General features: G+C 47.2%; 1 protein-coding gene across 3 annotated transcripts in view; it reads left to right on the top strand.

Annotated features, from left to right (window-relative positions):
* Positions 1-23,102, top strand: part of LOC115180331 (protein bicaudal D homolog 1) — a 43,306-nt gene extending 20,204 nt beyond the window's left edge. The window contains exons 2-10 of one of the 3 annotated variants that reach the window (XM_029742341.1): positions 5,487-5,699; positions 10,962-11,114; positions 11,450-11,926; positions 13,787-14,821; positions 15,103-15,297; positions 15,650-15,801; positions 16,070-16,280; positions 20,345-20,430; positions 20,928-23,102. In XM_029742341.1, the coding sequence (XP_029598201.1) occupies positions 5,487-5,699; positions 10,962-11,114; positions 11,450-11,926; positions 13,787-14,821; positions 15,103-15,297; positions 15,650-15,801; positions 16,070-16,280; positions 20,345-20,430; positions 20,928-21,054 (2,649 nt within the window). In that variant the 3' untranslated portion in view covers positions 21,055-23,102. Of the gene's footprint in view, positions 1-5,486; positions 5,700-10,961; positions 11,115-11,449; positions 11,927-13,786; positions 14,822-15,102; positions 15,298-15,649; positions 15,802-16,069; positions 19,965-20,344; positions 20,431-20,927 lie in introns of those variants that run through there. The other 2 variants (XM_029742342.1, XM_029742340.1) reach the window with 2 other exon arrangements.
* The last annotated feature ends 552 nt before the right edge of the window (positions 23,103-23,654 follow it).

Here is a 23,654-nt window from a genome sequence, read left to right as displayed (position 1 = left end):
AGAGTACTGTAGGACTATATGAGTGAGTGGCACAGATTTCTGGGGGAACAGATTTCTATGTAACACCTGGACTATGAGTGAGTGTAACTGGTTAGAGACCTCTGAATGACAGGATCATCTGTCTGTGATGAGAACCAGAGTGAAGAAGTGGACTAAAACAGACTCAGTTTCCTGTAGCAATGTTATAATGACACACACACGTCTCACACACACACACAAGTCACACAGACACTCACACACACACCTCAGACGCCACAGTCTGTTATTGTCTGTGGTATTGTTTACTTTCTGTCATATTGGAGATTCCAGGAAACGTCTCTGGTTGATTATCAATATATCGAGAGGCTAATATCACTTAGATGGTATATGATGTAATCTAATGTCATCCCCTGTGCTTTCTCTCCTCTCTCTTCTCTCTCTCTCTTTCTTGCTCTCTCTCTCACACACTCTGTGTGAGAGAAAGAGAGCGAGAGAGAGAGAGAGAGAGAGAGAAGACAGAGAAGAGAGAAAGCACAGGGGATGACATCAGATTACGTCTCAGACAGTCTGCCTCTCTGTGGAAACAAATACCAATCTGCGGGTTTGAACTGCCATGTTTTCAACCAGGCCCACCTTGTAAAGGGGTAGATTTAAGAACCAGCAGCTGCGGTTTGATCATTCCATCACTACTGTTACCACCAACCACCATCTTTTGGATGAAGACCATAGACTGTGTTTGACTGCTTGACCAGGCATCCCTGAGTGTGTCTGTGTTTGTCTGTTGGAAAGAGCCCTAAACCCCCCATGTGCCCTTAATACCTCTCTAGACTAGAGCCCTAAACCCTCCATGTGCTCTTAATACCTCTCTAGACTAGAGCCCTAAACCCTCCATGTGCTCTTAATACCTCTCTAGACTAGAGCCCTAAACCCCCCATGTGCTCTTAGTACCTCTCTAGACTAGAGCCCTAAACCCTCCATGTGCTCTTAATACCTCTCTAGACTAGAGCCCTAAACCCCCCATGTGCTCTTAATACCTCTCTAGACTAGAGCCCTAAACCCTCCATGTGCTCTTAATACCTCTCTAGACTAGAGTCCTAAACCCCCCATGTTCTCTTAATACCTCTCTAGACTACAGCCCTAAACCCTCCATGTGCTCTTAATACCTCTCTGGACTAGAGTCCTAAACCCCCCATGTTCTCTTAATACCTCTCTTGACTACAGCCCTAAACCCTCCATGTGCTCTTAATGCCACTCTAGACTCAAGCCCTAAAGCCTCTCTGTGCTTCTCCCTCACTAGAGCATCCTAGCAGTATGTCTGCTGACTCAGGCTCTTCCTATAAAGTATGTCATTTATTTACCTTAGAAGGAGCAGAGAAAGTGTCCTCTCCTCTGAGGGATAATATTCTGAGGAACCTCATCTCATCTCCCCTCCTCTCCTCTCACCACTTCCTGATATCAAAAATCAGGAATTGCTGTCAATGACTCAGTGTATAGCAAACTGAAACGTGCAAACCAGGTGACCAGTTTGTAAGCGTTTGGACCGTTAGTGTCACTGTCCGTGGTGCTGAAATATTAAGTCATACTGAAGCCTTAGCCCACGGATGCAGCTCAACATGATCTCTTCCCATGGAATGTCTGTTTGAAACACTGCTCATATAGGCTACCACATAATTGAGTCAATGTTTCATGTTGGTTAGAAGTGCACTACACAGGGAATGCATAGGGTCTCATTTGAGACATAACCACACTAGGATAATGTCTGTCCTAGCCAGACAGAGACATAACCACACTAGGATAATGTCTATCCTAGCCAGACAGAGACATAACCACACTAGGATAATGTCTGTCCTAGCCAGACAGAGACATAACCACACTAGGATAATGTCTGTCCTAGCCAGACAGAGACATAACCACACTAGGATAATGTCTGTCCTAGCCAGACAGAGACATAGCCACACTAGGATAATGTCTGTCCTAGCCAGACAGAGACATAACCACACTAGGATAATGTCTGTCCTAGCCAGACAGAGACATAACCGCACTAGGATAATGTCTGTCCTAGTCAGACAGAGACATAACCACACTAGGATAATGTCTGTCCTAGCCAGACAGAGACAAAACCGCACTAGGATAATGTCTGTCCTAGCCAGACAGAGACAAAACCGCACTAGGATAATGTCTGTCTTAGCCAGACAGAGACATAGCCACACTAGGATAATGTCTGTCCTAGCCAGACAGAGACATAACCACACTAGGATAATGTCTGTCCTATCCAGACAGAGACATAGCCACACTAGGATAATGTCTGTCCTAGCCAGACAGAGACATAACCACACTAGGATAATGTCTGTCCTAGCCAGACAGAGACATAACCGCACTAGGATAATGTCTGTCCTAGTCAGACAGAGACATAACCACACTAGGATAATGTCTGTCCTAGCCAGACAGAGACAAAACCGCACTAGGATAATGTCTGTCTTAGCCAGACAGAGACATAGCCACACTAGGATAATGTCTGTCCTAGCCAGACAGAGACATAGCCACACTAGGATAATGTCTGTCCTAGCCAGACAGAGACATAACCACACTAGGATAATGTCTGTCCTAGCCAGACAGAGACATAACCACACTAGGATAATGTCTGTCCTAGCCAGACAGAGTGCCTCGAGAGAGGCTACATATTGGGATATGCAGCAAATAAAAAGGCTTGGTGGCGCTGTGGCTTGTTCTGCTCTGTAACGCCTCATCTGTCTCTAGTCAAGCGGGGAGAATGTTCTACTCTACTGTCAGAGGAAATTGGATGACCAGCGTTAGGGTATACATCCCAAATGGCACCCTATTTCCTATATAGAGCCAATATGGCTCTGGTAAAAGGTAGTGCACTATATAGGGAATAGCATGCCATTTGGGAGTCATTCTCAGCTTCTCTTCTCCACTTAAAGTGAGTGGCTGCTATAAGAGTTGCCATTGTAATGAAATTGTAGAGGGACATTGTTTCATTTAGGATGACATTTACTCAACCCATAGAGGTGTAAAAAAACAATGATTTAATGGCTTTTACCTTGATGTATGCAGTCATCGTGTAAGTTATTCCTCATACATTTATATAGGTATGGCCCTCTTTGACCATAGATTGGTAGACCAGTTGCTTGCTATTGGTAATATACAGTTGAAGTCGGAAGTTTACATAGACCTTAGCCAAATACATTTAAACTCAGTTTTTCACAATTCCTGACATTTAATCCTAGTAAAAATTCCCTGTTTTAGGTCAGTTAGGATCACCACTTTATTTTAAGAATGTGAAATGTCAGAATAATAGCAGAGAGAATGATTTATTTCAGTTTTTATTTCTTTCATCACATTCCCAGTGGGTCAGAAGTTTACATACACTTAATTAGTATTTGGTAGCATTGCCTTTAAATTGTTTAACTTGGGTCAAACGTTTTGGGTCGCCTTCCACAAGCTTCCCACAATAAGTTGGGTGAATTTTGACCCATTCCTCCTGACAGAGCTGGTGTAACTGAGTCAGGTTTGTAGGCCTCCTTGCTCGCACATGCTTTTTCAGTTCTGCCCACAACTGTTCTATAGGATTGAGGTCAGGACTTTGTGATGGCCACTCCAATACCTTGACCTTAAGCCATTTTGCCACAACTTTGGAAGTATGCTTGGGGTCATTGTCCATTTGGAAGACCCATTTGCGACCAAGCTTTAACTTCCTGACTGATGTCTTGAGATGTTGCTTCAATAATTTTCCTCCCTCATGATGCCATCTATTTTGTGAAGTGCACCAGTCCCTCCTGCAGCAAAGCACCCCCACAACATAATGATGCCACCCCCGTGCTTCACGGTTGGGATGGTGTTCTACGGCTTGCAAGCCTCCCCCTTTTTCCTCCCAACATAAAGATGGTCATTATGGCCAAACAGTTCTATTTTTGTTTCATCAGACCAGAGCGTTTATACTTGCGCACTATTGTTTGATGAACATGGTACCTTCAGGTGTTTGTAAATTGCTCCCAAGGATGAACCAGACTTGTGGAGGTCTACAATTTTTTCTGAGGTCTTGGTGTCAAGTAAAGAGGCACTGAGTTTGAAGGTAGGCCTTGAAATACATCCACAGGTACACCTCCAATTGACTCAAATGATGTCAATTAGCCTATCAGAAGCTTCTAAAGCCATGACATTATTTTCTGGAATTTTCCAAGCTGTTTAAAGGCACAGTCAACTTAGTGTATGTAAACTTCTGACCCACTGGAATTGGGATACAGTGAATTATAAGTGAAATATTGTTGGACAAATGACTTGTGTCATGCGCAAAGTAGATGTCTTAACTATAGTTTGTTAACAAAAAATGTGTGGAGTGGTTGAAAAACAAGTTTTAATGACTCCAACCTAAGTGGATGTAAACTTCCGACTTCAACTGTAGGCGTTGTATTTCTCGTTAATGTGTACTGTACATGCGTTTGGAAATCCAGCTGAAATTGTATGTGCTTTCTTTATTAAAGGACTCCTTTCATAAAAAGCTAGCATATAGTGACATCTGACATAGTGTATGATTGTGTGTGTGTGTGTGCGCGCGCATGCGCATATGACGCGCGTGTTGGCAGATGAAGGGCAGTGTATCATCATCAAACCACACATGACCTTTAAACCTTCAAACGCTGGAGAAAAGGTCTCGTCCCTTTTCAGTTGCAAACAGCTTCAAAACAGAATATATAACAGTCATAAACTACACCACATCCAAACATTCCTCAGTATCTCCAATAGCTCTGATGTTTAATTATGCGGAATCTGTTAGTTTACACAAATACATCTCTGTGCAAAATCATTACTCTCTCTATTACAGTGTGGACATGTGAGTCTGAATCGCACCACTGAAGCTGAACTAACAGGAGAATGATGAATAGCCTGTGGTAGTCCACTGTGGAGTCCCTGCATGGCTGTTTCTGTAGACTGTACTTATTCAGTGGCCCTGTAGGGAATATTACGTTTCTCTTTCCTCTTGTCCTACTTTACGTTAAGTGCACTTAATCGTATGTATTTACATGATCATTATATTTAGCTTACGTTTAGGTTTAGCACCACATCATTTAAAGTGCTTCCACACCGAAAAGTGAGTAACGTGCTGTGTTCGGTGTTCTGTTTCTAGAAGCTCAGAGGAGAGCAGGATTCTTTGCCTCTCTCCATTTTGTGTGTGTGTGTTAGGGCTGCACAATGAATCCCCTCCAAAAAAATGAGTTAGATGTTTTTGTGCATATCATGCAGCCCTACTGTGTGTGTGCCTCAACTGGTTTCAGTCTGTCCCTGTGGGGTTTTGTTATGCTGTCTGCAATGTACACCAGACCAGACTAAGTGGTAGAAGAGTTTCAGATGGTGGTTGCTCTTTACCTGTCAATATATGTTATCGGAGTCAGAAAATAAAATTTACATAACCAGGACATCCTATGATGTGATGCTATGCTACTGAAATGTCATAACTTCTCTCTCGCCCCTCATCTGCCCCTCCCCAGGCATTTGGCCAGACCTTCTCCACCCAGCGTAAGGTGGCTGCGGACGGGGAGACCAACGAAGAGACCCTCCTACAGGAGTCAGCCACTAAGGAGGCATACTACATGAGTCGCCTGCTGGGGATCCAGTCAGAGCTCAAACAGAGCCGGGCCGTCACAGTCAACACACAGGCTGACAACGAACACCTCAGTACCCTGCTGGAGGAGCTCAGACAGGTGAGGCACCAGGGGTTAGAGGTTAGGGGGGAGGGGTTTAGTGGAGACTCTATACGAACTCGAACCCAGTCGCAGGGAAACACAGCAAGCAGAGGTAAGGGTAAATCCAGATCTTTACTTAAAGTCTTGACAGAAACAAGCCAACAGCACAATAGTGCACTAAACAAAACCTAAGACCCAAGCAAGGATCCAGGCCAACAGAGGAACCTAAATAGCCAGGCAACCAGGTGAACAGAGGGGGACATCAAACACAGGTGAAACCAATAAGAAACAATCAGGGTAACCTGGAAACTAGAAACAAGGTAAGGGTGCCCTCCAGCGGTAACCTAAGTAAACACACTCAAAATAAAACAGAAACTGACAGGACCTCCCTCAAGGAATGGCTCTTTACGTTCCACCAGGGGTAGCTGAACGGCGACGGAAGTCCCGAATGAGTCCAGGGTCCAGAATGTCCCGAGCCGGAACCCAGGATCGCTTCTCAGGAACGTAACCCTTCCATTCCACGAGATACTGAGTCCCACGCCGGAACTGACGACTGGAGAAGATGCGTCGCACCGTGAAGGCTGGCGGTCAGGCTATCATGCGAGGCGGAGGTGGAGGCCGAGTGGCCGGAACCAGAGGACTGAACACCACAGGCTTGAGTCTGGAGATGTGGAAGGTGAGATGAACCCTCATGGACCGGGGAAGACGAAGACGATAGGCCACTGGATTGATGCGCCTTAGAACCTGGAATGGCCCAATGTACCGGGGTGCCAACTTCCTAGATTCCACACGTAGAGGCAGATCCCTAGTAGACAACCAGACCATCTGGCCTGGATGCAGGAGCGACTCGAGCGGCGATGACGGTTGGCCTGTCGTTGAACCTGAGCTGAGGATCTCAGGAGCGCTGACCGGGCCCTCTTCCAGGTCCGGCGGCAACGAGAGATGAGACATTGAGCGAAAGGGACCACCACTTCAATCTCCTGATCTGGAAAGAGAGGAGGCTGGTAACCGTACAACACCTGGAATGGTGACAGGGCGTTGGAGGAACACTGGAGTGTTGTGTGTGTACTCCACCGAGGGAAGGTGCCGACTCCAAGTGGCGGGGTTGGCGGACACACAGCACCATAAGGCTGTCTCCAGATTCTGGTTCACCCGCTCTGTTTGACCGTTGGACTGAGGGTGATAGCCTAGAACAAACTGGCTGATGACCCCAGAAGAGTACAGAATGTCCTCCAGAATCTGGAGGCAAACTGGGGGCCCAGATGGAGACGATGTCCAGAGGAAGTACGTGAAGGCGGAAAACGGGCAGATGGAAGCTTAGGCAGCGGAATGAAATGTGACGCCTTGGAAAAGCGGTCCACAATGACAAGGTTGACAGTGTGGCCCACTGAGAATGGAAGACCCATGATGAAATCCACAGAGAGATGAGACCAGGGTCGAGAAGGTGTTGGCAGCGGATGAAGAAGCCCCAGAGGCTGCTGACGAGGAGTCTTCTTCCGGGCGCATGTCAGACAGGCAGCTACGAATGTCTGAGTGTCCGCCGAGGGCCACCAAAACCTCTGAAGTACCTTGGACCTTGCCCCAAGAGGAACAAAAGGTCTGTTAGAAGGACAGCCGTCAGGAACTGCCTCCCTACCTTGTGCCTCCCTCACTGCAGTCTCTATACCTCAGGACACTGGCGCGAGGATGAGCGACCTGGGGATTATGGATCCAGGCGGTCGATCCTCACTGGAGCTGGGGAACAGGCGAGACAGAGCATCCGGCTTCACGGTCTTAGACCCCATAAATCTTAACCGAGTGAAGTAAAGAGCCCAACGAGCCTGTCGGGGACTGAGGAGTTTAGCCTCCTGGATGTAGGCCAGGTTCTTGTGGTCCGTCCAAACCACAAAAAAGATTTCCGAACCCTCCAACCAGTACCGCCACTCCTCCAAAGCCAGTTTGACTGCAAGCAGCTCCCGATTGCCGACATCATAGTTCCTCTCCGCTGGAGTGAGACACCTGGAGTAGAAGGCACAGGGATGAAGCTTTTGGTCTTTAGTCAAGCACTGAAATGGAACCGCACCCACGCCAACGTCAGAAGGGAAGAGAAGGATCCACATGAACTAGAATGGGTGCAGAAGAAAACAGACGTTTCAGGTCCTGGAACGCCTTCTCAGCAATAGAGGTCCAGCTTACATGCCCAGCCGAGCCCTTGGTGAGCGCTGTCAATGGCGCAGACACAGAACTAAAGTATCTCACAAATCTCCAGTAGAAGTTAGCAAAACCCAAAAAACACTGGACTTGCTTGACACTACTGGGCCACGGCCAGTTGACCACCACTTCTACCTTTTGGGAGTCCATCTGTAAACAGCCTTGAGACATGATGTACCTGATGTGGAAGGAGATCTGAGGAACGTGAAACTCACACTTTTTGGCCTTCACAAACAAGTGGTGAGAGAGGAGTCTATTAAAGGACCTGGCGAACATGTTGGACGTGTTCAGCCATGGACCTGGAGAAGATGAGGATGTCATCCAGGTATACAGACACGAACTGGTGAAGGAAGTCGTGCAGGACATCATTAACCAGGGCCTGGAAAACATCTGGAGCATTATTAAGTCCAAACGGCATGACACGGTACTCATAATGTCCATTTGGGGTGTTGAACGCTGTCTTCCACTCATCTTCCTGTCTGATGCGCACCAGATTGTATGCATACCAGAAATCCAATTTAGAGAAAACCGTAGCTCCCTGGAGTCTCTCAAAAGCAGATGACATAAGAGACAGAGGGTAATGGTTCTTGATGGTAATGTTATTCAAATCCCAGTAATCGATACAGGGATCCCCCATCCCTCTTCCCAACAAAGAAAAAACCCGCTCATGCAGGTGACATGAACGGCCGAATAAAATCAGCCACCAGCGCCTCCTTAATATAACTGTTCATGGCTGCAGTCTCTGGACCTGAGAGAGAATACAGCCCTCCTCTCGGAGGAATAGTGCCGGGCAGGTCGATGGCACAATCGCAGGACCTGTGAGGAGGCAGTTCGCTGGCCCTTCGTTTGCTGAAGACCTGACCCAGATCCCAGTAATCCCGAGGTACACAGGAAAGATCAGGCTTGTCATCCCCTGCCGGGGGAACAGGAGCATTGGAAGCCTCCAGACAAGCAGGACCGGAAATATGAGGAGAGAGTTGCTGGCAGGTGAGCTGGCATGAAGGATTCCATCCCAGAACCCTTCCCGAGGGCCAGTCAATTTGAGGATTATGGATAGAAAGCCACGGATGTCCAAGAACCAGGGGACGCTCAGGAGAGTCCACCAGGTGTAACTGGATAAGCTCCACATGGTAATCCAGAACTCGTAGCTAAATAGGCATGGTGAGTTGCTTCACCTTCCCAGACCCTAGGGGTTGACCATCCAGCGCAGTGATCGACAACGGAATGTCCAGTTTAGTGAGAGGCAGCCCCTGTTGGTGAGCTAATGTGCGATCCAGAAAACAGCCGGTAGCCCCAGAGTCTATGAAAGCAGGACTGTTCAACTTCCTATTGCCCCACCGCAGGTTGGCCGGAAGCAAGGTGCGTACCATGTCGGCAGCTGGAGACTGTATCTGACTCGGCAGTATTCTCCCGTCTACTGACAAGTCATCCCATTTCCCATCAGCTCGGGACAGGAGGCACGGAAGTGTCCAGACTGTCCACAGTAAAGAAAACGTTGCTCGTTAATCCTGCGCCTTCTCTCCAGAGAAGAAAGTCTGGTGCGTCCCAATTGCATCGGCTCCTCTGAAGGATATGAAGGGGAACCAGAGCTGAATTAAGAACTCTGACGGGGTACAGAACAAGCAGATGCAGCATAAGGCAGTGGAACACCCGAAGAATAGACTCCCTCAGTGGAACCCAAAATACTGGAGACCACTCGGAACCCCTCCGCCCTCTCACGACGACGTTCCTGAAGCCGGTTGTCAATCCGGATGGCCAGAACGATGAGCTCATCCAGAGTGTCAGGGTTGTCCCAGGAAGCTAGTTCATCCTTGAGAACCTCGCTGAGTCTTTTCAGAAAGGCTGAGTGAAGTGCCTCGGTATTCCAACCGCTCTCAGCGGCGAGCGTCCGAAAGTCAAAGGTGTAATCCGCTACGCTCCGGTTTCTTTGCCGAAGCGCAATGAGCCTTTGAGCAGCGTTCCTGTCACTGATGGGGTGATCAAAAACCCTCCTCATCTCCTGGGTGAAGCTTTGCCAATTAAAACAAATATGTGATTGCTCCTCCCTTATGGCCGTGGCCCAGGCCAGAGCCCGTCCTGAGAGCAAGGAGATGACAAATGCCACTCTGGAACACGCGGTTGGAAACGTTGATGCCTGCAGCTCAAAGACCAGAGAGCATTGGAGCAGGAACCCAGCCATGAGGCTCCCGAAGGGAGGAAGACGCTGGGCTGGTAGGGAGTGGAGGATTAGGAACAGCCACAGGAGCAGCAGCAGCCGTTGCTCCCGTCTGTCCTGTCTGCAGAATGGACACGAGTTCTTAAATCATCCGACAATGTCTGCAGCCACGCCTCACGGCGACTAATCACAGTTCCATGGTGGGCGAGAGCCGACCGTAAATGGTGGAATGTTCCTCGGACCACTGAGAAATCCATGCTGGGTCCATTGTTGGCTCAGGTCTACTGTTGCAATGATGCTTGTACAAACTCGAACCCAGTCGCAGAGAAACACAGAAAGCAGAGGTAAGGGTAAATCCAGATCTTTACTAGTCTTGACAGAAACAAGGCAACAGCACAATAGTGCACTAAACAAAACCTAAGACCTAAGCAAGGATCCAGGCCAACAGAGGAACCTAAATAGCCAGGCAACCAGGTGAACAGAAGGGGAAATCAAACACAGGTGAAACCAATAAGAAACAATCAGGGTAACCTGGAAACTAGAAACAAGGTAAGGGTGCCCTCCAGCGGTAACCTAAGTAAACACACTCAAAACAAAACAAACTGTGACAGACTCAGAACTGTGGGTACTTACTGTATACATGTATGCACAGTTATTGGTGGTGATAGGCCCACTATTTGATCTTAAACACGTTTTAGTGTGTGTGGCTATCAATGCCAATCGGTCAATCAATAAAATGTATTTAAGATGTCCTAGGCTATAGTCTTTTTCATGTCAACATTTGTCACAAAATGCTTTACAGTAAATCCTTGTTGTGTTTGATAGTAAACCAGTCCTGTGTTGTTTTGTGATAATAACCACAGGTCTTGTGTATTTGATAGTAGCCAGGGTTGTGTGTGATAACTAAACCCCTGGTGTTTGTGTCTGTCCTGTAGAGTAATGAGATGTTGGAGCTGCAGCGGAGCCGGATGAGAGAGGAGATCAGGGAGTATAAGTTCAGAGAGGTGCGACTCCTACAGGACTACACTGAGCTGGAGGAGGAGAACATCACCCTGCAGAAACTAGTGTCAACTCTCAAACAGAACCAGGTGAGGGAACACACACACAGTACATACACACGCATGCGGTTGCACACACACCCAAACACACTCAAACATACACATACGCGCGCATGCACACACAGACACACTCAAGCTTACACATACATGCGGTTGCACACACACGCACACGCACACACACACACACACACACACACACACACACACACACACACACACACACACACACACACACACACACACACACACAGTATCCCCATCCCTAACACCACATGATGCCTCTCCCTCTCTGGTTATCTCTTCCTCCCCTCCCCCTTTCCACTCCCTCCTTCCCGCCCCCCTTCCTCGCTTCTTCCCTCCCTCAGGTGGAATACGAGGGGTTAAAGCATGAGATCAAGGTTCTGGAGGAGGAGACCGAGCTGCTGAACAGTCAGTTAGAAGACGCCTTACGTCTCAAAGACATCTCCGAGGCCCAGCTAGAGGAGGCCCTGGACTCCCTGAAGAGCGAGCGGGAGCAGAAGAAGCACCTCCGCAAAGAGCTGGTCCACCACCTCAGCCTGTGTGACGTCCAATACACGGGCAGCGCCCACCTCACTTTCACCTCAGCTCCACCTAGTGGCACGGCTACACCTGTCTCCGCCCTGTCGCCCAGCTCAGAGGAGCCGGGCAGGTGTAACGGGCATCTACATGGAGGGTCAGGAACCGGGACGGGGACAGGGTCGCTGCCCAGGGCCAATGGAGAGTGTCGGGGAGCGGGGAGGAAAGGAGAGGGGATGGTGTCGGATCTGTTCAGTGAGATGAACCTGACAGAGATACAGAAGCTCAAGCAGCAGCTGCTACAGGTGGGTGGAGAAGTACAGTTCACTCAGTTTGAATGAGTAGAGTGGAGTTTTGGGAGCCTCTAGAGTTTGGGGTTCAGATTTCTCAGTGTTATAAGCATGTAACAGTGACACACAAGAGGATATCAGAACACTTTGGCAAACATAAACATACTCATTCAAACTCATGAATGTAAACATAAACAATATTACAAAGTGAACACATGTACACACCGATACTGTACAAAGAACACGTCTATATCCCCTCAGCAGCCCCATATTGTAGATGTGGGAATAAGTGTTGAATTATTCAGTGAGAGAGACTGCTGACATAACCTCACTGCATACAACTCTCTATTCCTGCTCTCTCTCTCTCTCTCTCTCTCTCTCTCTCTCTCTCTCTCTCTATCGCTCTCTAACTCTTCTGTCTCTCCATCTCTCTCTGTCCCCCCTCGGCCTGCCCCTCCCTTTCTCTGCCTCTTTTAAGACTATAAATGATACAGTTTATCCCAGCAGTCAAATAAAGCACCAGTGAGAAGCACCAGTGAGAAGTTGTGGGAACAGCTGTTACTGAACCACTGGCTGTTACATGGACTCTAATCTAGTTTTGTTTTATAGTGGGTGTCTTTTCTTCTGAAGTTTCCTCCAGCCCAGTGGGCCAGTGAGATGAAGATGCAGTAGGATGTGTGTCTGGTTGATATGTGTCCAACCATTCACTGCAGTTCCGCTAGGTGAAACTGCATCTCCCCACACATTCCCTCAGCCTCTCTCCCATTGGCTGGACTGGAGGAAAGGCTTATTTATATCCTCACTGACACACTAGACTATCGATTCACCCACAGTAGTGTGCAAGGTTTACTGTTCCCTCTTTAGTGTGCAGGGTTTAGGCCCTGCTGAAAAAAACTGCATAGACCAGCATACATTTCAAGCTGGTCCATGCTGGTATTTGCTGGTCTTTGCTGATTAGTGCTGGTCGGATGCTGATCAAGCTGGTCTGACAAGAATGGTCTAGCTGGTCAAGCTAGTCTGTCCAGCATGGTCTAAGCTGGGTATGCTGGTTTACTAGGATAGTCTAGCTGGTTTTGCTGGTGACCAGCCTTCGCTGTGTTTTGGACACATACCAGCTTATGCTGGTGGTGTTGGTATGCAATTGTCCAAGCTGTCCTGACCATGCCCATCATTATTACACTTCCCAGCATGCTCTATTGCAGTAGATATTTTTTATTGTTTGTTTCAATATCTCTTTTGTTTGTTGTGTTTTTGCATGTACATTGATTGATTCATTATACTACACAAAGATTGATTGATTCATTATACTACACAAAGATCTTCTACTACACAAAGATAAATAACATACATTTTTCTAAACTAATACAATCTGTTAGTTGGACTTATTGCACCCATTACTGAAATGGCTGTTCCAGTTCTGAATACATGTTGTGGGTGAATAAAAGTTAACATTTTTGGATATCCCCACACTGGCTGGATTCCAATAGGAATTAAACATCACTTTGAAAGCCAGCATGATGTGACTTGATGCTGGTTTTGCTGGTGACCAGCTTATGCAGGTCACGTGTCCAAAACACAGTGACGATTGGTCCCCAGCAAAAACACAGCAAAGGCACCACAAAAACACAACAAAGGCATCAAGAAATCAGAGTGAAGGCTGGTCACCAGCAAAACCAACACCTATGCTTGTCTGTGCTGGGTTTTTTTCAGCAGGGGGTTGCCTGAGGGATGAGGTGGACGGTGCTGAGTGTGCAGGGAAATGTTGCAGCTTATTTAAGGTTATGGGGCTGGAGATGATAAGGAAAGCTACTAGTTTAACAATAGGCTGAAAATCGCTGTGTGTGTGTTTGTGTGTGTGTGCATGCGTGTCCATAGGTGGAGCGAGAGAAAACAGCTCTGTTGATCAGCCTGCAAGAGTGTCAGACACAGCTGCAGCATACACAGGGTGCCCTGAACGAGCAGCACGAGAGGGCCCAACGCCTCAGCGAGAGAGTCACCGCCCTCAGGCGCCTGCACCGGGAGGCCCAGCTCACCCAGGAGGCCCAGCACGACCAGGAGGCCCACCTCAACCGAGAGGCCCTGATGGAGCATGGAGAAGATGAAGAAGAGGAGGAGAAAGAGAAGGGATTAATACACAGCAGGGGCCAGGCATTCTGCCACCAGACCCCGGGTCTGGAGATCCTCCAGTGTAAATACAGGGTGGCTGTAACCGAGGTGGTCGAGCTAAAGGCTGAGCTGAAGTCTCTGAAAGACAGGTACAATCAGTGTGTGGAGGGCGGGGTGGAGGAGAGAACGCGTGAAGAGGCCCAGCACAGATCTCTGGAGCAGCAGGTGGGGAGGCTGGAGAGGAGCTGCCGGGAAGGTAGGGAAAAGGTGGGGGGCCTGGAGACGGAGCTGAGAACAGCCAAGAACATGGCCAGCGAGAGCCAGGGGGCTCTCAACGCAGCACAGGACGAACTGGTCACCTTCAGCGAGGAGCTGGCTCAACTTTACCACCACGTCTGCCTCTGTAACAACGAGACGCCCAACCGGGTGATGCTAGACTACTACAGGCACGGCAGAGGACTAAGGGGTATCAGTGCCTCGCTCAAGGGTGACGACACCCGCGTTCTACTCACGCCCCGTCTCGCCCGGCGGCTCGCAGCCGTTGCCGCGGCAACCTCGTCGTCCACGGCGGAGTCTCGTAGCCCCTCGGAATCTCCATCCAAAGAGCGGTTGTCAGGAGAGGGAGGCCGGGACGGGGGGAGGGACAGGGACAGTCCTGTAACCCGCACCCCTCCTATGGGCTCCCCCAGCATCAGTGCCTCTTCCTCCTCTTCATCATCATCGTCGCCTGCGGTAGAGCCAGCTGGAGACCTGCGTAGGGAACCCATGAACATTTATAACCTCAACGCCATCATCAGAGAGCAGGTGACTCAGTTTGAATCATTTGAATAAACATGTCAAACTGAGCATTTGCCATACTTAAACACAATATAATTTCACAATTCATAATACATTTACTAGCAAGCATATATCATCTTTGTTTTCATTGGCAGTTGAAACCTGAATCGGTTTATCACAGTTTGTATGCCAGGTGTCACCTTTAACCTTCCAAATGGTCATCATGATGCTAACAGACACAGATGTGAGTGTATATGACAACATTAGCTAATGTTCGCTAACAATCTCCCTTGATGAACATGCTGTAGGTGAGGCACCTCCAGAGGGCAGTGGACCGGTCACTCCAGCTGTCCAGACAGAGGGCTGCAGCCAGGGAACTGGCCCCACTGTTTGACAAAGACAAAGAGGCCTGTATGGAGGAGATACTGAAGCTCAAGTCCCTGCTCAGCACCAAGAGAGAACAGATAGCTACCCTCAGACTGGTGCTCAAAGCGAACAAACAGGTCAGACATGGATAGGGTATCCGAGATACGGATAACTATGAACATGGCTTAAGCGTCACGCTGGTCATACGCTGTCTAAATCTGCCTTGCTAGAATCTACTCTGAGGCTCGTCACGAGAAATCTTCGAAACCTGTAGATGGTTCTCACACAAACGTTTTGTTTTTAAAGCTAGCAGGCTACAGTAGCCATCAAGATATATAGAGTATATGGAGGCTGCTGTCACAGTCACACTAATGTCCTCACTTAGAAAACAATTGAAAATTCTAACTCCCTTGGGGAAAAATGTATTCAGACTTCAATGGGACTTTCTGTTTAAATAAAGGTTAAAGAAATGTTCCCTTGTTCTTGCAGACTGCAGAGAATGCCCTGGCCAACCTGAAGAGTAAGTATGAGAATGAGAAGCATATGGTGACAGACACCATGATGAAGCTGAGGAACGAACTGAAGGCCCTGAAGGAGGACGCTGCCACCTTCTCATCGCTCAGAGCCATGTTCGCCACCAGGTGACTATTTCCCTCCTCGCTCTATCCCTTCATCTCGCTTTCTTTTATTGACTTCCTGTTGTTCACTACCAGGTGAGAGACCAAGGACCAGGGATAGCTTGTTAAAAGGATAGACTAGTTCTACATCCTACCCTTACTATTTCTCCTCCGCTCTCTCCATTCTTCTCTCTCTCTTCTCTACTTCTTCTGATCATGTTATTTCTTCTGAACCCATCTCCACCTACGCTGTGTAACCAAGCACCCAACCCCTCTCCTTGAAACTTCTCAGGTGTGACGAGTATGTGACTCAGCTGGATGAGATGCAGAGGCAGCTGGCTGCGGCGGAGGACGAGAAGAAGACGCTCAACTCCCTCCTGCGGATGGCCATCCAGCAGAAACTAGCCCTGACCCAGCGTCTGGAGGACCTAGCTTTCGACCAGGAGCAGTCGCACTGCACCCGCGGCGGCAAGGTGGCCCGCATGAAGAGAAGCACCCCCAAAGTAAGTCCTGGTCCTCCCTCCAGCCCCACCACCGGCGCTGGCGCCCCCTTAAGCCTGACCTCTGCTACTACAGCCACAGCCCTAGCTCTGAGCTCCCCTACGTCACATCATAGACACCCCCTCAGCCCCTCCTCCACGGCCCCCTCAGGCCCCACAATACCAGGCAGTCCCCCCTCCCTGGAGGCGCCCTCCTCCTCCTGGACCCCCCCATCCACCCCCCACAGGCTGGCTCACTCCCAGTGGGCACTGGGTGTCCGGACGTTAGAGGTCGACTCCCACAGTTTCAGTCTCGACTCCCATAGTTTTAGTTTAGAACGTAGCAGTACTGGCCTCTCCAGGCATTACTCCTCAGACTCACGGTCGTCTCCTAGCAGGGGTGCTCAGCCTGGCTCGGCCCCCTCCTCCCCCTACCGTTCTCCCATACTGGGGTCTCGCCGGTTGACGTGGAGCTCCCCTCGAACTCGCCCCCTTACCAACCTGACGCGTACCTCAGCCCTTTATACCCCCTCTTCTTACACCCCTCCTAGTTCCTATACCCCTTCTAGTTCTTACACCCCTTCCTCCCCTTATACCCCCTCCAGTTCCTATACCCCTTCATCTGCTCATTACTCTCCTTCATCATATATCCCATCCTCTTCATACACCCCCCACACTTCATATAGCCACACCAGCAGCTACAGTCCACTCTACCCTAGGTACTACGGTTCCCATCGGCCCCCTCACTGACACTAAACTACAGTTCCCATAAACCTCCTCACTGACAACACTACAAATCCAATGAGTCCCCCCTCTAAACAGAACTACAGATTCCATTGGCCCCTTCCCAAGCACTAAACTACAATTCCCATCAACCTCCTCACTGACACTACTACAAATCCCATCAGCCTCTTTAATGACGCTAAACTGCATTTCCCATCAGCCCCTGGGGGAGTGGGTGGGGCTCACAGAGAGGAGGACAGACTGGTTTCCTGTTTCTTGTGCCTAAGCCTCTGGCGTCGATGCAGCATGTGGATGTGGCTCTGTATCGGCGTGAATGTTCAGACTGACTTTCCTCAGGGATTTAACACAACATGGAGCACAAGTGGCCCTGCCTTCCTCTTATTCACAGACTGTTGATCGGTCTAAACTACAGGAGAGACAGGACACTTTACAGACTATACATACACAGTAGTTTTGGTCTTGCCCTTTAAATCAAATCACCATCCACACAAGCAAGTGAATATGTGTGCAGGACCTTACTGCTGTATGGAAAGACAGATGAGAAGGACGTTTAGGGTAACTGGACATTTGAAGGAATTTGTTCAAATGTTGGACTGAGTTCTCCACAGATCAACCCCTTGACAGTGTTGTTCTCTTTCTGTTTTTAATGAAAATCACACCTACTGTAACCAAATGTCATTCAAAGCAAGTACTGGATGAGACAGATCAATGATTATGGATTGTTTGCTATTTTTAATTGTTCAGTTATCACTCATAGCTCTGTACACACTGTCCTCACATTGTTATTGCAGTCATCCTCACATCTGCTGTGTAAACCTGGCACATATTTAGAGTCTAGCACCACCACTCAATGGCAGTTTGTAATATCACTATATATTCAGGACTAAGACCGAAGACTTCCGTCAAGGTTGAATATCATATTAATCCTGTAACATAAATGACCAGGAATCAGCACACCACGATGGTTTGAATGATAGCATTATGAGACAGAGCGAGATAGCTTTCATATTCTGGGTTTCAATATCAGTAGGCGAGACAGAGGGTGAGCTGTGGCTACGTAGCACCCCTAGTGCCTCGGAGGGTAACTCCAGAGGAACACGGCAGCATAGATGGATGAATGTAATAGATAGAAAACTCAGGAAGCTGACACAGACACTTTTCAACTGGGGTTCAACAAGGATGTATTGTTAACCAGAATGATCATTACACTGTTATAGAAATATAGACAAACATTTGAATGACATTTAGGCTATGGGTTAGTTAGTGTAGAGCTACTGTACGATGCATAGATGGGATCCCACAGTTTCTGCACACACGATAGTGTGTCACCTGTGTATGTGTGTGCCTTAACAACTACAGCACCTGATCAGTGCAACGACAATGACTGATCAGACATCATTTCTATCAGCTCACCGCTTGTCTTTAACAACTCTTTTTTTTCATGCCAACAACAACCGTTTTCACATTGTTTTTTTGGCCCATTCCAATAGGTTAGAATGGACAATAACAAAGCCTTGCCAAATGATCAGCGTAAGTGTCTGTAAACAGTGCTCTTGATGAGGGATACACTGCTGCTGGGTGTTGGCCAGTGAGTAGGCTTTGCCAACTTTGGCCCAATCCATGTACGGTTTGGTTTTGACGGGAAGAACTAAGGGGACGTGGCTGACGTGCAAATCGATATTTCATTTTTGAATTGGTTAAAATGAGGTTAAGGTTATGAGTTTGGTTAAGGTAAGGGTCAGTTATAGATCTGGCTAGTTGGGCTGTCAATGGGATGCTGGTCAGAAAAGTCTCCTTAGTCTCCCCTGTTTTAACTCCCCTCCCCCAGTATTGGCCCAGTCCAGTCTCCCCCTCCCCCAGTATTGGCCCAGTCCAGTCCAGTTCAGTCTTTTGTTATAACATGCAATATGGAGCAAAAAAAAACGCATTTGACAGGATTCCTCTTACCTACTTTGTTGACAACGTTAGGTGAACATTTCCATTTTTTCCATAACAGAAATACTGACTGTTTGTTGGGCCGATTGAATGTTTTTTTCCCAATAGTCATCTAATGGTGACTGTACAGAAACACAATGAACACTGTAGATTTGGAGTGGGAACCACCTCAGTGACCTTCACGTTTTTATACATGGAGTTTGTATTACTCTGCTTTATTTATTACGCTTTATCACGTTAGCAATTACTTGACGTGAGTCTGTCCTATACTCCAGTTTCTACATCTGCACCATCTACCTGCCTTGGCACAACACTGTATACCTGTTACTTTGAGCAGAAGGCCTTTGTAGTTGTAGTATAGTGTGTGTTATAATATGGAATATTTCCATCGTAGGGTAAATTAGCTGGATATAGATATTTTCTGCAATAAGGGAATGAAAAGTGAAGGATTGTCAAATATCAAATAGATGCTAGGGGTCGCTGTCTTAGCTTCTCAAGAAAGGAAACCGGTGTGACCTCCTCTCTGTGAAACCCTCCTCGTTCCGCCCGACTCGCACTCTCCCATATACACACACACACATCACACACATCACACACACACACACACGCCAAACTCATTACAGTTTTCGGTCCCGCTACATCAAAGTTCCATCCGTACACGCAAGAGGCTCTTAATCCTGTCAAATGCGTTCTTCCTGCCTTCCCCTTTCAGATGTATTTGTTTCCCACCAGATCTATTGGCCTGTGATTTCTCCCTCTATGTGGATACAGTGAATGCCATTTTCCTCCTCTGCTCTGTTTCAGGAGTCTTTCATAATGTGGAACATTGCCAATCCCTGTGCTAACGCCATATCCATTTCCAGGCAGACTGTTAATAGTTACCACTGACTGTCAGCCTGTTAGCTTTTGAGCACTTTATATGCATGTGTATATAACACAGAGTATTGGAAAGCTGTATGCTGTGTGCAGTGCTATGTTCATACTCTTCGCATATACTGTAAATATCATGTATAAATGACCTGTATTTTGTGTGTCGTCGTCTTTTCTGTTTTGAGTGGCCTTGAACATCTCTCTCATGTGTTCTCCTCTCATGGGTTAGGGAGGAATGCTTTACACAGCCTGCTCAGTTATTCCACAAGCACACGGGTTCATCACAGCATACTGTAAGCGTACATTCCGTTGAACAGTACAACATATCAAATACATTCGTTTTTAGGCATTTGAGAATATTTAAGAATAGGAACATTCTTGCAGGAATGTTGAATGTGCTTGAAAATGCTGATATTGGGGTGATTTTCTTTGGTAAGTAGTCTGTATTTTTCCCTTCCTGGATATGCTCATCTGTGATGTCCCCTACTCCCCATCCCTGTCTCTTCTCTACGGTACTGTCTCTCCATCTAATCTGTCAGTCTCTCATAGATCGTCAGAAGTCTGCTGCCACAGTGCCGCCAGTCTCCTCACAGCTAAGGTGGGAGAAGGCCTCCCAAGCCAGCAGGTAAACAAATTAGACCAGTACAGGCTAAAACTAGCTTGAATCCCAGTCTGTTTGTGCTATCATGCCAACTCCTCACTCATTATCAGGCCACAAAGAAACAATGAGTTGGCAAGAGCACAAACAGATCTGGGACCAGGCTAAAACTTTACATGGGACTGAAACGTTGCATGTGCTTACAGTATATGTACATTTTTCCATGTAATTTTGCTTGCACAGTATAGCCAGGGTACAGCATCAGGAAATCAATCCTGTGTGTTTTGTGTGTGTGTGTGTGTGTGTGTGTGTGTGTGTGTGTGTGTGTGTGTGTGTGTGTGTGTGTGTGTTTTTTATGCCTTGACCTAACATGACCTACCATTGTAAATCATCATTGATACCTCCTTTTGTCTGTGAGTAATCGAGGTAGATGTCTGAGATCTTTGTCAGGTACAGTGTATCTCCTGTTATCTCCTCTCCTCTTCCTCTTGTCTTCTGGTTGTCTCTGGTCATGCTCCTCCCAGACGTAGCATTGTGTCAGGTATCCAGGAGCACCAAGCTCACTGCCCGCTGAGCAGCTACCGCAGCGCCCCCCCACGAGTGCCTCTCCTTTGGCTCGCCCAGCCGCCTTGTCCCCCTGGTCCTCTATAACCCTGGAACTACGACACCCTGACCTCGAACCCCATCACAGGACTCTGCAGGGCAGAGCTAGAGCAGTGCCTCTCGCTGTGGAAGAGAAGGACGACGCTCACAAAGACTTATAAGAGACTGTCTGACTGAGGGTTTGTGGGAGAAAAGAGCGACATGCCGCCATCTTTGCTACCAAGCTAGCTATTAGTCATTGCTCATCATGTCTTTGTCTGTGGTGTTTTGGGGGTTGTTGAAAGATACTTTTATGTTACGACCAGTGATGATTATTTTGTTGGGGTCAAGAGGTGGACAACTGTTGGGTTTTGCTGAATGTATAGCTAGCTGTACAATCATTAATGGTACCATACAGTATGTAGCGAACGCCAAGGTGGCAGAGGACAAAGCCATAACTGTGTATTTGAAATGCATGTAAAAAGTATTAGCTTTCACGAACACAGATTGTTTAAGTCATTTTCTTCTGTTTTCATCGCTTGTCCCCACCCCTCACCAAGATCGTAGCTTGTTTTTTATATTTTATGGAATTGCTTTAAAACGCACTTTGCTCACGCACCCTACGGTATATGAATATGTTTCTATTGCACTTTTAATGTGTTTTACAGGATAAGAGATTTACAAACGTTGTAAAGGCTGACAGTGTTTGTGCCATCATCGTCCTTCCTTGCTTCTACAGTATCTATGTCGAAACAGTCTTCGTCCCAAATGACACCACATCCCCCAAAGTAGTGCACTACATAGGGAATAGGGCGCCATTCGGGACATACTTTTCGTCCTTCCTCTTTCTCTGAAGGCCTCAATCAACCTCCTGAATAACAAGCACAAAGTGACCAATGCATTCCAATACTAGCTGTGATCGACTGTTAACCTCACTGGGTTAAATAATGATGTTGAAAGTAGATCTCTATCCAAGATTGCCTTTTGTTTTCTACATCCTGTATATGGAAGTAACCATGCTGGATCGGCTTGTAGACAGCTTTCACTATAGAATAGTAGAACTAGTAGCACTGTAGTGGTAGTAATAGTAGAGGTAGTTGGCCGTTTATGCTGTACTGTATTCAACCATGATGCTATGTATCCTAACCTAGAAATACCAATTTTGAGCTTTTCTCAAAACCACCACCCAGCAACTTTTAACCATGTATATAAAACGTCCACTCACAGTCACAGCTCATAGGCGTAGGCAAAATGGGATGAATTCACACACCTCAGCCTGGCTTTAGACAGAACATTCGGTTTCTACAGGATCTCTGACCAGAACTGTGGTTGCTAACTGCAGTTGGGTTTCAAAAACGTTGGGTTTTAACATGCTTTTGTGTTATTCTGGTGAATGTTGTCTGCTCCGTTCCCACTAGGCGTCTCAGACATAACATTAAGCAGATGAAGGAGAGGGAAGGGGTTTTGTGTAACCAGCCGGACACTGTATTAACCCACAGAGCTAAAACCCTACGCATTCGTTTGGGAGAGCAAACTGGCTTTGGAGCCCAATGGCGAGAGTAAGGGAAAGGGGATATCTAGTCACTTTCACAATTGAATGCGTTCAACCGAAATTTGTCTTCCGCATCTGTTTAGTGTATGGTACAGTTAACAGTCACAACGTCTCCTCAATAATGAGGATATCAGGAGTATTCTGTATGTTGTAACACTGGGTCGCTCTGTCTATTTTCCCCACCATGTGTATTTCTCATTTATCTGAAGGTTTCTTTAACCTTATCAGATGGTTCAAATACCATTGAAGGTGTACATAGCTTACTGTATGTCCAGTTGGCCTATGAAGAAAATGATTCATGTTACTACCTACTTTTTCTGGACCTGGAGTGTATAGTACACAGGGCACAAAAATGAAGCACTGAATGTGTGTCCCATAATAAAGATTAACGGACTGGTTAGCACAATTTCAACACTACTCGACAACTCAATAAAAAACCATTAGACATTCAGACAGCAATATATAAATGTATGGTATCTTTCAAATCATTTTTATTGCATATTAAACCATGTAAAGCCTACATTTCAAAAGACAATAAATTCCCCCTAATCTTATAGGGGACCGCTAAACACTTTCGCATATTTTTTTTTACAACATTATCATCAACACCTTTAGGAAAATGACATTCGTGTTTCGTCCACCAAAGGCTCACAGCGGGCGGAGGGTTTATAAAACCGGGGTGTATTTGTGCCATTGATAAGATCTATCGGGTTCGACTTCACTGATGGAGATTCATGGCATGTGTTTACTTGTATTGGACTTTTGGAATTTGGTACGCCTATTTACGTTTTTGTTGGAGGAGCAGCTCGGTAATTAACGTTACCTGCGTAAATCCCTCCGGCGCCTTGAATCCGATCTCTGTTCACGCTCAAGGGAACAATAAGTGGTATAGGTTATTATTATAAATCATATTACCATGTTTGACGGTGACCTGATGAAGAGGGAGAGTGTGAAGACCGCTCATCGTGAGACGGAGGAGTTTAGGCGGATGGCGGTGAGGAGAAAGTTGAAGGGGAATACCGCGGGAGACGGAAGGTCAGCCTTCAACTGCAGTTGTTTTTGGAAACATTGAGTGAGTGCGTCAGCGCAAATAGAACTCACTGGACAAATGTATCCT

Source organism: Salmo trutta, chromosome 40 (genome assembly GCF_901001165.1).
Source record: "Salmo trutta chromosome 40, fSalTru1.1, whole genome shotgun sequence".
In the NCBI taxonomy this organism is placed as follows: domain Eukaryota; kingdom Metazoa; phylum Chordata; class Actinopteri; order Salmoniformes; family Salmonidae; genus Salmo; species Salmo trutta.
Note: the sequence above shows the minus strand (reverse complement) of the source record. Positions and strands in the feature narration are given on the sequence as shown.